Source organism: Micropterus salmoides, unplaced genomic scaffold (genome assembly GCF_014851395.1).
Source record: "Micropterus salmoides isolate LMB-PRFRI ecotype aquatic unplaced genomic scaffold, ASM1485139v1 Ms_hic_scaffold_9, whole genome shotgun sequence".
NCBI classification, from domain to species: domain Eukaryota; kingdom Metazoa; phylum Chordata; class Actinopteri; order Centrarchiformes; family Centrarchidae; genus Micropterus; species Micropterus salmoides.
Genome location: NW_024044681.1, coordinates 4,748,309 through 4,763,432, shown reverse-complemented (window position 1 = coordinate 4,763,432; position 15,124 = coordinate 4,748,309). Strand labels below are relative to the sequence as shown.

Sequence of the window (15,124 nt, the reverse complement as noted above, 5' to 3'; positions counted from 1 at the left end):
TTGTCTGAAGACTTAACTGGTTGGCTTGCAGACTAAATGGTTGGGTTCCAGACTAACTGGTTGAGTTGCAGACTAACTGGTTGGGTTGCAGACTAACTGGGTGGTCTGAAGACTAACTGGTTGGGTTCCAGACTAACTGGTTGGCTTGCAGACTAAATGGTTGGGTTCCAGACTAACTGGTTGAGTTGCAGACTAACTGGTTGAGTTGCAGACTAACTGGTTGAGTTGCAGACTAAGTGTTGCTCTGAAGACTAACTGATTGGTTTGCAGACTAACTGGTTGGTCTGAAGACTAACTGGTTAGGTTGTAGACTAACTGGTTGGTCTGAAGACTAACTGTTTGGGTTCCAGACTAACTGGTTTGGTTCCAGACTATCTGGTTGAGTTGCAGACTAACTGGTTGAGTTGCAGACTAAGTGTTGCTCTGAAGACTAACTGATTGGTTTGCAGACTAACTGGTTGGTCTGAAGACTAACTGGTTAGGTTGTAGACTAACTGGTTGGTCTGAAGACTAACTGTTTGGGTTCCAGACTAACTGGTTTGGGTTCCAGACTATCTGGTTGAGTTGCAGACTAACTGATTGGTTTGTAGACTAACTGGTTGGTCTGAAGACTTAACTGGTTGGCTTGCAGACTAACTGGTTGGGTTCCAGACTAACTGGTTGAGTTGCAGACTAACTGGTTGGGTTGCAGACTAACTGGGTGGTCTGAAGACTAACTGGTTGGGTTCCAGACTAACTGGTTTGGTTCCAGACTATCTGGTTGAGTTGCAGACTAAGTGTTGGTCTGAAGACTAACTGGTTGGTTTGCAGACTAAGTGTTGGTCTGAAGACTAACTGGTTGGTTTGCAGACTAAGTGTTGGTCTGAAGACTAACTGGTTGGTTTGCAGACTAAGTGTTGGTCTGAAGACTAACTGGTTGGTTTGCAGACTAAGTGTTGGTCTGAAGACTAACTGGTTGGTTTGCAGACTAAGTGTTGGTCTGAAGACTAACTGGTTGGTTTGCAGACTAAGTGTTGGTCTGAAGACTAACTGGTTGGTTGGAAATCTTTGTTCTTGTTTTGGTGACCTGTCTGGTTCTTCTGTCTTGTTACTAAGTTGATGCACACCTTGCAGCCAATCACAATCCAGTATTCTCAGTACTATATTTATACCACAGTGGCACCATGTAGTAGTACTACAGTACTACACTCTATTAAATTATACTACTCCGTACTGTACCACACATACTGACCTCCACTTGACATACTATAGTATACTGCAGTGTACTTTTATACTGTACAATACAGCACAATTATAATATACAATACTGTGTATATTCTGGATAACCAGTCGGTCTCGCTCCCTGTAGGACTGGGTAAACTGGATAATCCGGCCCTGATGCAGCAGTGGTTCCAGTTGGTCCAGCAGAAAAACTCTCTGGTTCGATATGAATCTGAACTCATGATTTTGTGAGTATCTGACCTTTAAATCAAGCATCAGGTTCAGGTTTACCAGGATGATTCAGGACTGGATCTGGTTTTCTGGTCTCTGCTGTGTTTCAGTGCTCGGGAGTTGGAGCTGGAGGACCGACAGAGTCGACTGCAGCAGGAGCTCAGAGAGCGGATGGCCGTGGACGGTAACATCATACTGTTTCTGATATAAATCCTAAAAACTGTCCTCAGGAGATAAACACCATTTAACACACGATGCTGTATCCATAGAAACATCAGAGAGTAACAGATCAGCTAGGTGGCGACTCACGTAATCATTTAGAGATTTAGATCAGCTCATAACAGAACAGAAGTGATGTCTAACTCTAGATTAGATTTTTAGATTCTAAAGAAATTTTTTTCAACATTAGTAGGTTGGACAGAATCTGCTGCACGGACAGAAAAATTTGTGTGAAACAGGTTTGCAGAGGTGGAGGCTTCTTTACCTCCTTGTACAACCTGTCCTCTCTACATTCATAGACAAAAACATTCATACTTTTAGGATTTTAGACTGGGAGGTTTTGAGGAGGTCCGAGGTGTGGATGAAGACCACCTGATCCATAATATAGCCATCTGTTGGTGCAGACGTAAGGCACGTAGAGTCCGTGGTTTGAATGCTTCTCCAGATATTAAAGACTATCCAGCGAAACAGTCTGGTGAATATTAACCCTGTGTGTCCGGTCTGTCCTGGTTGTGTGCAGACCACCTGAAGGAGGACTGGGAGCTGCTGGAAGAGCGTCTGATCCTGGAGGAGATGTTGGAGGTGGTGGAGCAGAGAGACTCCCTGGTGTCTCTGCTGGAGGAACAAAGAGTGCAGGAACGGCAGGAGGACCAGGACCTTGAGGAGGTCATGATGAACCGAGGAATGGGACTCAGCTGGACCTGAACCTGGGGGGTTTTCTGTAAAAACCTGAACTGGTCTGCATTGATGTCATAATAACTACAAAACTGACTTTATCGAAGATTGATGTCAAAACCATTTCACGTTACTGTGATTCCATGAAACCAGGAAAACCTTCCCAACAGTCCAGACCTGTTTCTGGACCTGATCTGAAGCGGACTTGTGGAAACCCAAACCAAACTTCTTCCGTCTTCCTTCTTCTTCCAATCAAATGTGCCGGGTCAGACCCAGAACAATAGCTTCCCAACTGAGTTTGACTAATTGTTCAATAAATTAACTGAATAAATTTAAATGAAGTCCTTTGTGATGTCGGACATCAGACCTGATGAGTCTGCAACAGTTTCTGACACTGGATGTTAGCTAATAAGCTACAATAGCTTCCCCTCTTTTGACTCTCCGGCTTGCCGTCCTGTCAGGATGGCTTGCTGGGTAAATGCAGCTGGTGTGTGAACTCGGCACGTCTCTTTAAAATTAAACACCAGAATTTAAAAAGTTTAAATAAACTAAATTATGTTTAAACTAGTTGTTCTGACGGTTAGCATATCCACCAGCCAGCAGGGGGCGCTGCTCGGTTACTGTCAGTCACCTCCATTGGAACCATTTAGATCTCTTTTGATCCAACAACACATGGAGCACGTGGCGTTTGCTGTTGAGCTAATCCCTAACATGCTAGTTTGATGGAAACATGCTAGTGCTAGCCAGCCATAATAGCCTGCCAAATTAGCTAGCACGCGTGACGTAGTGCTAACTACCAGTTAGGGGAGCATCTATGTTCTGTATGTTCTTATTATGAAACATTAAGAGACCTTCAAAGGATTTTATGTTCGCAGCAACTCGCTCCTCTCCTGGCCTCACCTGAACCCGGTCTGTCCTGGTCTGAACTGCTGTAAATCACCCCCTACTGTATTCCCTGTCGTCAGTCTGGCCTCCGTCGGTCTCAAAGACTGTGTTCGGACCCAGTCCATGTTCACAGGGAGGCTGCTGAGCCTGGTTCCCTAGTGCGCTCAATCGGCTCCGGTCTGGTACTAAGTCTAGCGCCCCTCTCCTCGCCCTGGGCCTTAAAACCTCCTCCTCCCAGAGGTCCAAAGCTCCCGTACTAGTGGCGTAAACCAACACCGACCCTCCCCCGGTGCTCCGATCTCCCAGGCCGGGTAGAGTTTCAGGTTTTAGTTGCAGACTGAAGGGGCCCCAGTTTTTTCCAGGTGAAATGTTCAGTTTGTGTTTCCCCAGGTCAGGATGTTGGAGTTAGTTTGTAGCCTACTGATGTTCCTCTCCCTCTAACCCAAACCCTGAGATTGTGGCGAAGACTTTAGACGCTGTCCACAGTGGCTGAACAGATTTTTACCACTGCATTTAAACCGTCCACCCCGCTTCGATCTTTGAAATAGGACCCTGGGAGCTCAGGGCTGAGCCGCCTGTACAGCATCTTACAGACTTCAAACCCGTCCTGAGTACAGAAGTGCTTCTGCACACAAGAACACAAATGACTTCCTGTAACCAGAGTAACTGTGTGTGGTGACCGGGCTTCAGCTGTGTTGGTGTTTAATCAAAGATTCAGTATTAAATCGAGGTTCAGCAGGTTATTAAAGTTATTCTGACATTTTGATTACTGTGCCAACTTCATCAGCTGTTGATCAGTTCTACCAAACTTCACCTATCAGCCTTACTTCACCTGATCACCTGATCAATATGTGTTTATTAATCCTGTTCATGTAAAACCATTAAGTCGTGTGTCTGTGGTGAGCTGATGCTCATAATGCAACTTTAACTGCAGCCTTCTTGGATAATAAAATATTCACATCAGGTTTCTGGTTGTTGGGTTTTATTTCTGTCGGACTGCAGAGTGTCAACACGGATCAGCCTGAGACGGGATTGTGGACTGCAGTACTCTGTGATCAGGTCACATGGCAGTCTGTGATCCCACAGGTGCTCTGAATGAAACAAGGTTTAACCCAGTTGTAGGTGACGATCTCCTGTGGAACAACAGGGGACGAAGCCTCCTGGGTCTGTTTGGAAGCTTTGAGTTCAAAGGTTCTGCGTTTCGAGTCTGAGGCAGTCTGCAGGAAGAGCAACTTCCGATTTCACAGCGACACCACTTCCTGTGTACACGAGGAAGTTCAGCCCCTGACAGAGACAGTGATGGTGCGCTAACACAGCGCCGAGTCTGTCCTCAACTGCTCCAGGACCTGTTTCAGACTCTCCCTCAGGACCAAAACCTCATGACACATGAACAGCTGACCTCATCAACGAGGACCAGGACCCCGCCTGCAGACCTGATCCTGATTCTGATTTGTAGTTTTTTTACATATTGTAAATAAACTGATTGAGATGAACACGCTGCCATGTGCACGTGATGTTTACGATGACAAACGTGTTTGTTCATGACTGTAAATATATAACGAGTCAAACACGTCAGAGTGTTTTATCTGGTCCTCGAAGTCTCTGCAGACCTTTGGTCCACTCTCTGGTTGTAAGCTTGAATTAGGTGCTTGATCTTCAGCGTTCTCTCTCTCATCAAAATAAATAATAGTAAATAATAAAAATAAACTCATTTAAACTGATGTTCCTTATTCGGACCTGATGCTGTTCTCATGCCTGTCAGTCAGAGATCAGGGCCGGTGCTCGTGTTGAGGTGGATTAATGACTCTGAGCTCATCAACAAGGCCAGCAGGTGACTCATTAACTTATTTACTGCAACATCTGTTGTTCGATGACTACAGGACTCTGCGTGCTGATTGGTCCATTGGTATAACCACAAAGTGTTCCACCAATGATGGATCCAGCCCGCACAGAGGCACACTGACCCTGGACCTGAACCTGGACCACTGGCTTATCAATAAACACAGCAGATGGGAAATATGGGAAGATGACGTCATCACGTTCACGTTCACGTTCGTGCTGCAGGGGGCCGTCAACAGGACCTTCCTCATCCTGGATCTGCTGCTCGTCTTCATCACCGCTCCCGGTCTGAGGACGTGGCAGACCTATGGGCGGGACCGCGACCAGGGACGCAGCTGGGACTTTCCTCACCGAGGACTCGCTCCTTCCGCGGCCAACAGCCAATGAGAAGCCAGTGCGATGACCGAGCCCTCTGACGTCATTGAAGTAAAGTCATGAAGTGGACCAATCGCAGCGGGAGAAGTGTTCCAGCCGGCCCCGGATTGGCTGCGGGAGGACGGGAAGTGTTTGTGTGATGGTCGGAGGAGAGAAGAGAGCCGCGAGCCCAGCAGGACAGGAACAGCGTCCAGGTGCACGAGCTCCAGCCACGCAGGTGAGAGCTCAGCTGTTTGTGGGTGTGTCTGTGAGCTGTGCTGGTTTTTACGGGACTGGCTGACGAACCAGAACCAGCTCCAGTCTGAGGACCGGAGGATCTGAGCTGTCCTCAGTCCCCGCAGGTTAACGGTCTCTCTCCATTTCCCGGTGTGCGTGTTTGTACCGCAGGACAGACTCTGGTGGGTTTTCACTGCTTAGGAAGAGACCTGCTGGGTTTCAACATCACGGCGAGTCTCGATCCATTCAGGCAGGAGAAACTGGCTGCAGATGAAATAAAGGTGTTCACAGGATGAAACCTGAGTAAGAAGTACTTCAGTAGAAGTATCTCTGCTGTAAAATATACTCGGTCCTGTAATGAAGAAGTATCAGAGATCAAAGTAAGCAGTACTTTAATCTTACGTGATGTACTGTTGGGCTTTAATCTGTGAAGTGATCGTTTATTTCCTCTTCAGCTGGAAGTACTATCATTCCCTCTGACATGCAGTACAAGTACACACTCGGTAAAACAGCATGAAGTACCTGTGAGTAAAAATACTTCATTTCCAGCACTGCTGCAGCGTTTCTAGAGCAGTAATTTAATGTTACTTCATATACTGGTATAGTATTTATATCCTTTATACACGCTCTGCATGGCGTACAGTGGACAGATACTTCAGTTAAAGTACCACGTGACCCAGAGCGTTCCCACAGTTCCTTTAGTTCAGATCAGTCAGCCTGCGTCTCAGTTTCTCCTCACAGCTCATTGTCAGAACGAGAGAGATGAAATGTCCTGTGGCTGAGAACAGCCTGCCGTCTGCTCTGTGGATTTATACAGCTGGTTTTTGGACACGTTTCAGATTAAAACATTAAAGATCATTTAATCACACCTGCATGAAGGGTTAACCCGCTGCGGTTCTGACCCGTGCAGGTCCGACATGTCCCCGTGGCCCTGTCAGCCCTGACCCCTCTGAGTCTCTGTCCCGCAGGATGATCCGCCCTCTGCTGATGTGCGTCGTCCTCTGCGTCGTCTCCGGCAGCAGCAAACCCACAGAGAAGAAGAGTCGGGTTCACGATGAGGAACCTCTCAGCCTCGTCGAGCACGACGACCGCAAGAACTACGACTACGACCACGAAGCCTTTTTGGGTCGAGATGAGGCCAAAACCTTCGACCAGCTGCCCCCGGAGGAGAGCAAGCGGCGGCTCGGGTGAGTTCAGACGCCGCCGGCCTGTCGGCTCGCTGCTGTCGGTCATCTCTCTGTGTTTGAACAAAACGCCGCCGTGTCTCCCTGCAGCATCATCGCGGAGAAAATCGACGGGAACAAAGACGCTTCATCTCGGAGGAGGAGCTGAAGGTTTGGATCAAATCCGCTCAGAAGAAGCACATTTACGACAGCGTGGAGCACCAGTGGAAAGACTTCGACGTTAACGGCGACGGGCTGATCAGCTGGGAGGAGTACAAGAACGTGACGTACGGCAGTTACCTGGGTAAAGAGCGCACCGGCCTGTTTCACCCCGTCACACTCCGAGTGAGCCTCTGATCACTAACCTGACCCGTTTCCTCTGACAGACGACCCTCAGGCGGACGCAGAGTATAACTACACCCACATGATGGCGAGGGACGAGAGGCGCTTCAGAGTCGCTGACGTAAACGGAGACATGAGCGCCGACAAGCAGGAGTTCACGGCGTTCCTCCATCCTGAAGATCACGAACACATGAAGGACGTTGTGGTGCAGGTGAGAGTGATGTCACCGAAGTCACTGACACGATGTCACTGACACGATGTCACTGACGCAATGTCACTGATGTCACTGATGTCACTGACACGATGTCACTGACACGATGTCACTGATGTCACTGACACGATGTCACTGATGTCACTGACACGATGTCACTGATGTCACTGACACGATGTCACTGATGTCACTGACACGATGTCACTGATGTCACTGACACGATGTCACTGATGTCACTGACACGATGTCACTGATGTCACTGACACGATGTCACTGACACGATGTCACTGACATGATGTCACTGACGCAATGTCACTGATGTCACTGATGTCACTGACGCAATGTCACTGATGTCACTGACACGATGTCACTGACACGATGTCACTGACATGATGTCACTGACGCAATGTCACTGACACGATGTCACTGATGTCACTGATGTCACTGATGTCACTGACATGATGTCGCGATGTCACTGATGTCACTGACGCAATGTCACTGACACGATGTCACTGATGTCACTGACATGATGTCGCGATGTCACTGATGTCACTGACGCAATGTCACTGACACGATGTCACTGATGTCACTGACATGATGTCGCGATGTCACTGATGTCACTGACGCGATGTCACTGACATGATGTCGCTGATGTCACTGACACGATGTCACTAACGCGATGTCACTGACGCAATGTCACTGATGTCACTGACATGATGTCGCGATGTCACTGACACGATGTCACTGACGCGATGTCACTGACGCGATGTCACTGATGTCACTGACACGATGTCACTGACACGATGTCACTGACGCAATGTCACTGATGTCACTGACGCGATGTCACTGACACGATGTCACTGACACGATGTCACTGATGTCACTGACACGATGTCACTGACACGATGTCACTGATGTCACTGACGCGATGTCACTGATGTCACTGATGTCACTGACGCGATGTCACTGATGTCACTGACACGATGTCACTGACACGATGTCACTGATGTCACTGACACAATGTCACTGACACGATGTCACTGACACGATGTCACTGACACGATGTCACTGACACAATGTCACTGACGCGATGTCACTGACACGATGTCACTGACGCACTGTCACTGATGTCACTGATGTCACTGACACGATGTCACTGACACGATGTCACTGACACGATGTCACTGACGCACTGACGCACTGTCACTGATGTCACTGATGTCACTGACACGATGTCACTGACACGATGTCACTGACGCAATGTCACTGACGCAATGTCACTGACGCAATGTCACTGACATGATGTCGCGATGTCACTGACACGATGTCACTGACGCAATGTCACTGACGCAATGTCACTGATGTCACTGACATGATGTCGCGATGTCACTGACACGATGTCGCGATGTCACTGACACGATGTCACTGACGCGATGTCACTGATGTCACTGACACGATGTCACTGATGTCACTGACACGATGTCACTGATGTCACTGATGTCACTGACACGATGTCACTGACACGATGTCACTGACACGATGTCACTGATGTCACTGATGTCACTGATGTCACTGACACGATGTCACTGATGTCACTGACACGATGTCACTGATGTCACTGACACGATGTCACTGATGTCACTGATGTCACTGACACGATGTCACTGATGTCACTGATGTCACTGACACGATGTCACTGATGTCACTGACACGATGTCACTGATGTCACTGACACGATGTCACTGACACTGATGTCACTGACACGATGTCACTGATGTCACTGACACGATGTGACTGATGTCACTGACACGATGTCACTGACACGATGTCACTGACACGATGTCACTGATGTCACTGACACTGATGTCACTGACGTCACTGATGTCACTGACACGATGTCACTGATGTCACTGACATGATGTCACTGACACGATGTCACTGACACTATGTCACTGACACGATGTCACTGATGTCACTGACACGATGTCAGTGACATCACTGAAGTTATGTGATGTCACTGACGCCGTGTGATGACACTGATGTGAGCGCTCACTCTCGCAGGAAACGATGGAAGACATCGATAAGAACGGAGACGGTTTCATCGACCTGAAAGAATACATCGGTAAGAAGTCCTGCACAGATTCTTTCACAGGTTACTGATTCCCCTTCACCTGTACTCAGTCAGCCAATAGGAGCACAGGTAACAACAGAGGTCGTCTCGTCTGTAGGTGACATGTACACTGCGGAGGACGAGGAGGAGGACCCTGAGTGGGTGGCGTCAGAACGTCAGCAGTTTTCTGAGTTCAGAGACAAAAACAAAGACGGGAAAATGGACAAAGAGGAAACTCTGGACTGGATTCTTCCTTCTGATTACGACCACGCTGAGGCCGAGGCCAAACACCTTCTGCACGAGTCCGACGCCAACCAGGTGAGCTGATGGTTTCAGTGTGCACCTGTTCACCTGTCACATCTGTAACACCTGAAACACCTGTTCACCTGTCACATCTGTTCACCTGTCACATCTGTAACACCTGAAACACCTGTTCACCTGTCACATCTGTTCACCTGTCACATCTGTAACACCTGAAACACCTGTTCACCTGTCACATCTGTTCACCTGTCACATCTGTAACACCTGAAACACCTGTTCACCTGTCACATCTGTTCACCTGTCACATCTGTAACACCTGAAACACCTGTTCACCTGTCACATCTGTTCACCTGTCACATCTGTAACACCTGAAACACCTGTTCACCTGTCACATCTGTTCACCTATCACATCTGTAACACCTGTCACACCTGTTCACCTGTCACATCTGTAACACCTGACACACCTGTTCACCTGTCACATCTGTAACACCTGACACACCTGTTCACCTGACACACCTGTTCACCTGTCACATCTGTTCACCTGTCACATCTGTTCACCTGTCACACCTGTTCACCTGTCACATCTGTCACATCTGTAACACCTGTCACACCTGTTCACCTGTCACACCTGTCACATCTGTAACACCTGACACACCTGTTCACCTGTCACATCTGTAACACCTGTCACACCTGTTCACCTGTCACATCTGTAACACCTGTCACACCTGTTCACCTGTCACACCTGTTCACCTGTCACATCTGTAACACCTGTCACATCTGTTCACCTGTCACACCTGTTCACCTGTCACATCTGTAACACCTGTCACACCTGTTCACCTGTCACACCTGTTCACCTGTCACATCTGTAACACCTGTCACATCTGTAACACCTGTCACACCTGTTCACCTGTCACACCTGTAACACCTGTCACACCTGTTCACCTGTAACACCTGTCACACCTGTCACACCTGTCACATCTGTAACACCTGTTCACCTGTCACACCTGTTCACCTGTCACACCTGTTCACCTGTCACATCTGTAACACCTGTCACATCTGTTCACCTGTCACACCTGTTCACCTGTCACATCTGTAACACCTGTCACACCTGTTCACCTGTCACACCTGTTCACCTGTCACATCTGTAACACCTGTAACACCTGTCACATCTGTAACACCTGTCACACCTGTTCACCTGTCACACCTGTAACACCTGTAACACCTGTCACACCTGTCACATCTGTAACACCTGTTCACCTGTCACACCTGTTCACCTGTTCACCTGTTCACCTGTCACACCTGCTGTTTGTGTTTTCAGGATGGGAAACTCACCAAAAAGGAAATCCTGGATAAGTTCGACGTGTTTGTTGGAAGTCAGGTGACGGACTTCGGGGAGGCGTTACTACGACACGACGAGTTCTAGCGATTTTACTTGAATTTATTTTGTTAGGCAGCGGGAGAGGTGGGCTACATCTGGCGGTTTGGTCTGTCACGTTCAGGACTCTCTGCTCCGGCCACCTTTCAGTTTTCACTGGTTGCTGAAAACTGGTTTGAAGTGTTTTTATATTTGTTTTATATTCTCAGAGCACGTCTTGTTTTTTCAAAAGATTTAATGAGAGAAAGAAAGATGTTGGAAATGTGATGAAGGGATGAGTAAAAAGTTGTTACTCTGCGTTTGATGTCAAACTAATTCACAGCAGTGTTTCCTCATTTGCACACAGACTTTCACAATAAAAGTTGAAATGCTCTTTTTGTTTGTTGAACGTGTGATGCAGAATGAGCTGAAACATTTCCTCAGAGTCTGCAGAGGACTCTGAGCTGAAGGGCTGTAGTTCAGGTTTCAGGCCGTCTCCACGATGCAGAGACCATCAGGATCTATTTTCCTCAGGTCTGAACTGAGAACAGCAGAGAGAGATCCCACGCAGCTGAAAGCTTCATGTCAGCCAATGAGCTTAAGCCAGGGGTGCAGGTGACCCTCTGCAGTGACGACAGAGGTGACAAACTTTAGACATGAAAAGGATTCAGGACTGTCCAGGTGGGTGAAAGTAGGAATATGATTTCCAGACTGCTGCTTGTTAACGGCAGCAGGTAAAGATGCAAAAACAAAGATCAGCTGACCTCTTTTCTAATCTGAACAGGTGACGCTTCTTTGTTTTGTCTCACCAACGGAAGCGTCCGTGTTGTCTTCATGTTGTCATTAGTATTTCCTGCTAGTGTTTTCGTGTTCGCTCTTCCACAGATGTTTCATTGCCTAAATTAAAAGTGCTGTGGTTATTGAAGAGAAGAGAGACCATCACCTAACTTTCATTGGTTCACCTGGAAGCTAAGGGTTAACTCTCCTCACCTGTTGCTGACCGCAGTTCAGCTAACGGCCACCGGGTTTCTGAAAGTTCCAGGTGGACCCTTTGAAGGCTCCTAACGGTTTCCAGATGACCAGGTAACAAAGGCCAGACAGCCAAAGATCAGGTGTGATGTAACGTCTCAGTGCATCTACCTGCACACAAGGTGTGACACCTGACTGACGGATTTATCGGGCGCCATCCTCACTGGGAAGAAGAACGACAGAAATCAGGAGCGTTTGACTTAATGTTGATCTTTCTTCTGTGACATGAACACGGTTTAATAATCGTAAACGCTGCAGACACACAGCTGGCTGAACGGAGCACCGTCCCTCAGTTTTCACACTAAAGGTCTGATGGGAGTTTAGATGACGCCTGGTTTGAATCTGTAACCAGCAGGTGGAGAATAACGTGTCCTGTTTCTTCGAGGCAGAGTCAACAGACAATAAACTTCTTTTGATTTAAACTTTGTTTCAAGCTTCATTCAGCAAAGTGTTTGTCCTCCACGCTGCGGTCTAGTCAGGAGTCCTTCCACCAGATCCCACTCACAGAAGTGACCTTTTTATGTTGCCTTCGTTTACTGCTGCTGCACTTTAAAATCTGATAGAAAGGTTTATTACATGCTGGGAAGTTTGTGTGACGGTTTTTAGTTCATGTCATAAATCTCATTCTACCCTTTTCCTGTCAAACAGCATCAGAATGTTTCACGTATTTTCAGTGGAGTTCTGTGTATTTGTACAGGAACACAGGTTAAATTCAAAGTATTCTGAACGGATTTCTGTGTATTTGTACACAAACACAGGTTAAATTCAAAGTATTTTTAAAGGAGTTCTGTGTATTTGTACATGAGTTCTGTGTATTTGTACACGAACACAGGTTAAATTCAAAGTATTCTGAACGGAGTTCTGTGTATTTGTACACGAACACAGGTTAAATTCAAAGTATTCTGAACGGAGTTCTGTGTATTTGTACATGAACACAGGTTAAATTCAAAGTATTCTGAACGGAGTTCTGTGTATTTGTACATGAACACAGGTTAAATTCAAAGTATTCTGAACGGAGTTCTGTGTATTTGTACACGAACACAGGTTAAATTCAAAGTATTCTGAACGGAGTTCCGTGTATTTGTACATGAGTTCTGTGTATTTGTACACGAACACAGGTTAAATTCAAAGTATTTTTAAAGGAGTTCTGTGTATTTGTACACGAACACAGGTTAAATTCAAAGTATTCTGAACGGAGTTCTGTGTATTTGTACACGAACACAGGTTAAATTCAAAGTATTCTGAACGGAGTTCTGTGTATTTGTACATGAACACAGGTTAAATTCAAAGTATTCTGAACGGAGTTCCGTGTATTTGTACATGAGTTCTGTGTATTTGTACACGAACACAGGTTAAATTCAAAGTATTTTTAAAGGAGTTCTGTGTATTTGTACACGAACACAGGTTAAATTCAAAGTATTCTGAACGGAGTTCTGTGTATTTGTACACGAACACAGGTTAAATTCAAAGTATTCTGAACGGAGTTCTGTGTATTTGTACACGAACACAGGTTAAATTCAAAGTATTCTGAACGGAGTTCTGTGTATTTGTACATGAACACAGGTTAAATTCAAAGTATTCTGAACGGAGTTCCGTGTATTTGTACATGAGTTCTGTGTATTTGTACACGAACACAGGTTAAATTCAAAGTATTTTTAAAGGAGTTCTGTGTATTTGTACATGAGTTCTGTGTATTTGTACACGAACACAGGTTAAATTCAAAGTATTCTGAACGGAGTTCTGTGTATTTGTACATGAACACAGGTTAAATTCAAAGTATTTTAAAGGAGTTCTGTGTATTTGTACACGAACACAGGTTAAATTCAAAGTATTCTGAACGGAGTTCTGTGTATTTGTACATGAACACAGGTTAAATTCAAAGTATTCTGAACGGAGTTCCGTGTATTTGTACATGAGTTCTGTGTATTTGTACACGAACACAGGTTAAATTCAAAGTATTTTTAAAGGAGTTCTGTGTATTTGTACACGAACACAGGTTAAATTCAAAGTATTCTGAACGGAGTTCTGTGTATTTGTACATGAACACAGGTTAAATTCAAAGTATTCTGACGGAGTTCTGTGTATTTGTACATGAACACAGGTTAAATTCAAAGTATTCTGAACGGAGTTCTGTGTATTTGTACATGAACACAGGTTAAATTCAAAGTATTCTGAACGGAGTTCTGTGTATTTGTACACGAACACAGGTTAAATTCAAAGTATTCTGAACGGAGTTCCGTGTATTTGTACATGAGTTCTGTGTATTTGTACACGAACACAGGTTAAATTCAAAGTATTTTTAAAGGAGTTCTGTGTATTTGTACACGAACACAGGTTAAATTCAAAGTATTCTGAACGGAGTTCTGTGTATTTGTACACGAACACAGGTTAAATTCAAAGTATTCTGAACGGAGTTCTGTGTATTTGTACATGAACACAGGTTAAATTCAAAGTATTCTGAACGGAGTTCCGTGTATTTGTACATGAGTTCTGTGTATTTGTACACGAACACAGGTTAAATTCAAAGTATTTTTAAAGGAGTTCTGTGTATTTGTACACGAACACAGGTTAAATTCAAAGTATTCTGAACGGAGTTCTGTGTATTTGTACACGAACACAGGTTAAATTCAAAGTATTCTGAACGGAGTTCTGTGTATTTGTACATGAACACAGGTTAAATTCAAAGTATTCTGAACGGAGTTCTGTGTATTTGTACATGAACACAGGTTAAATTCAAAGTATTCTGAACGGAGTTCCGTGTATTTGTACATGAGTTCTGTGTATTTGTACACGAACACAGGTTAAATTCAAAGTATTTTAAAGGAGTTCTGTGTATTTGTACATGAGTTCTGTGTATTTGTACACGAACACAGGTTAAATTCAAAGTATTCTGAACGGAGTTCTGTGTATTTGTACATGAACACAGGTTAAATTCAAAGTATTTTTAAAGGAGTTCTGTGTATTTGTACACGAACACAGGTTAAATTCAAAGTATTCTGAACGGAGTTCTGTGT

The 15,124-nt window shown here is 45.6% G+C and overlaps 3 protein-coding genes across 4 annotated transcripts in view; 2 read left to right on the top strand and 1 right to left on the bottom strand.

Annotated features, from left to right (window-relative positions):
• The window catches only part of LOC119895510 (UPF0606 protein KIAA1549-like), a 252,782-nt gene that overhangs the window by 57,745 nt on the left and 179,913 nt on the right, over positions 1 to 15,124 (bottom strand). The window lies entirely within an intron of this gene.
• Positions 38 to 4,089, top strand: LOC119895530 (protein-methionine sulfoxide oxidase mical3b-like). Its single transcript, XM_038708708.1, has 3 exons — positions 38 to 1,448; positions 1,542 to 1,615; positions 2,171 to 4,089. Exons 1-3 carry the CDS (start codon positions 1,378 to 1,380, stop codon positions 2,353 to 2,355), a joined length of 330 nt encoding a protein of 109 aa, XP_038564636.1. The 5' UTR covers positions 38 to 1,377; the 3' UTR covers positions 2,356 to 4,089.
• LOC119895527 (calumenin-A-like) lies at positions 5,493 to 11,475 on the top strand. Its single transcript, XM_038708704.1, is given in 8 exon segments — positions 5,493 to 5,641; positions 6,551 to 6,827; positions 6,915 to 6,946; positions 6,949 to 7,107; positions 7,190 to 7,356; positions 9,418 to 9,478; positions 9,585 to 9,784; positions 11,046 to 11,475. Coding segments are annotated over 7 exon segments (942 nt in total). The 5' UTR covers positions 5,493 to 5,641; positions 6,551 to 6,609; the 3' UTR covers positions 11,151 to 11,475.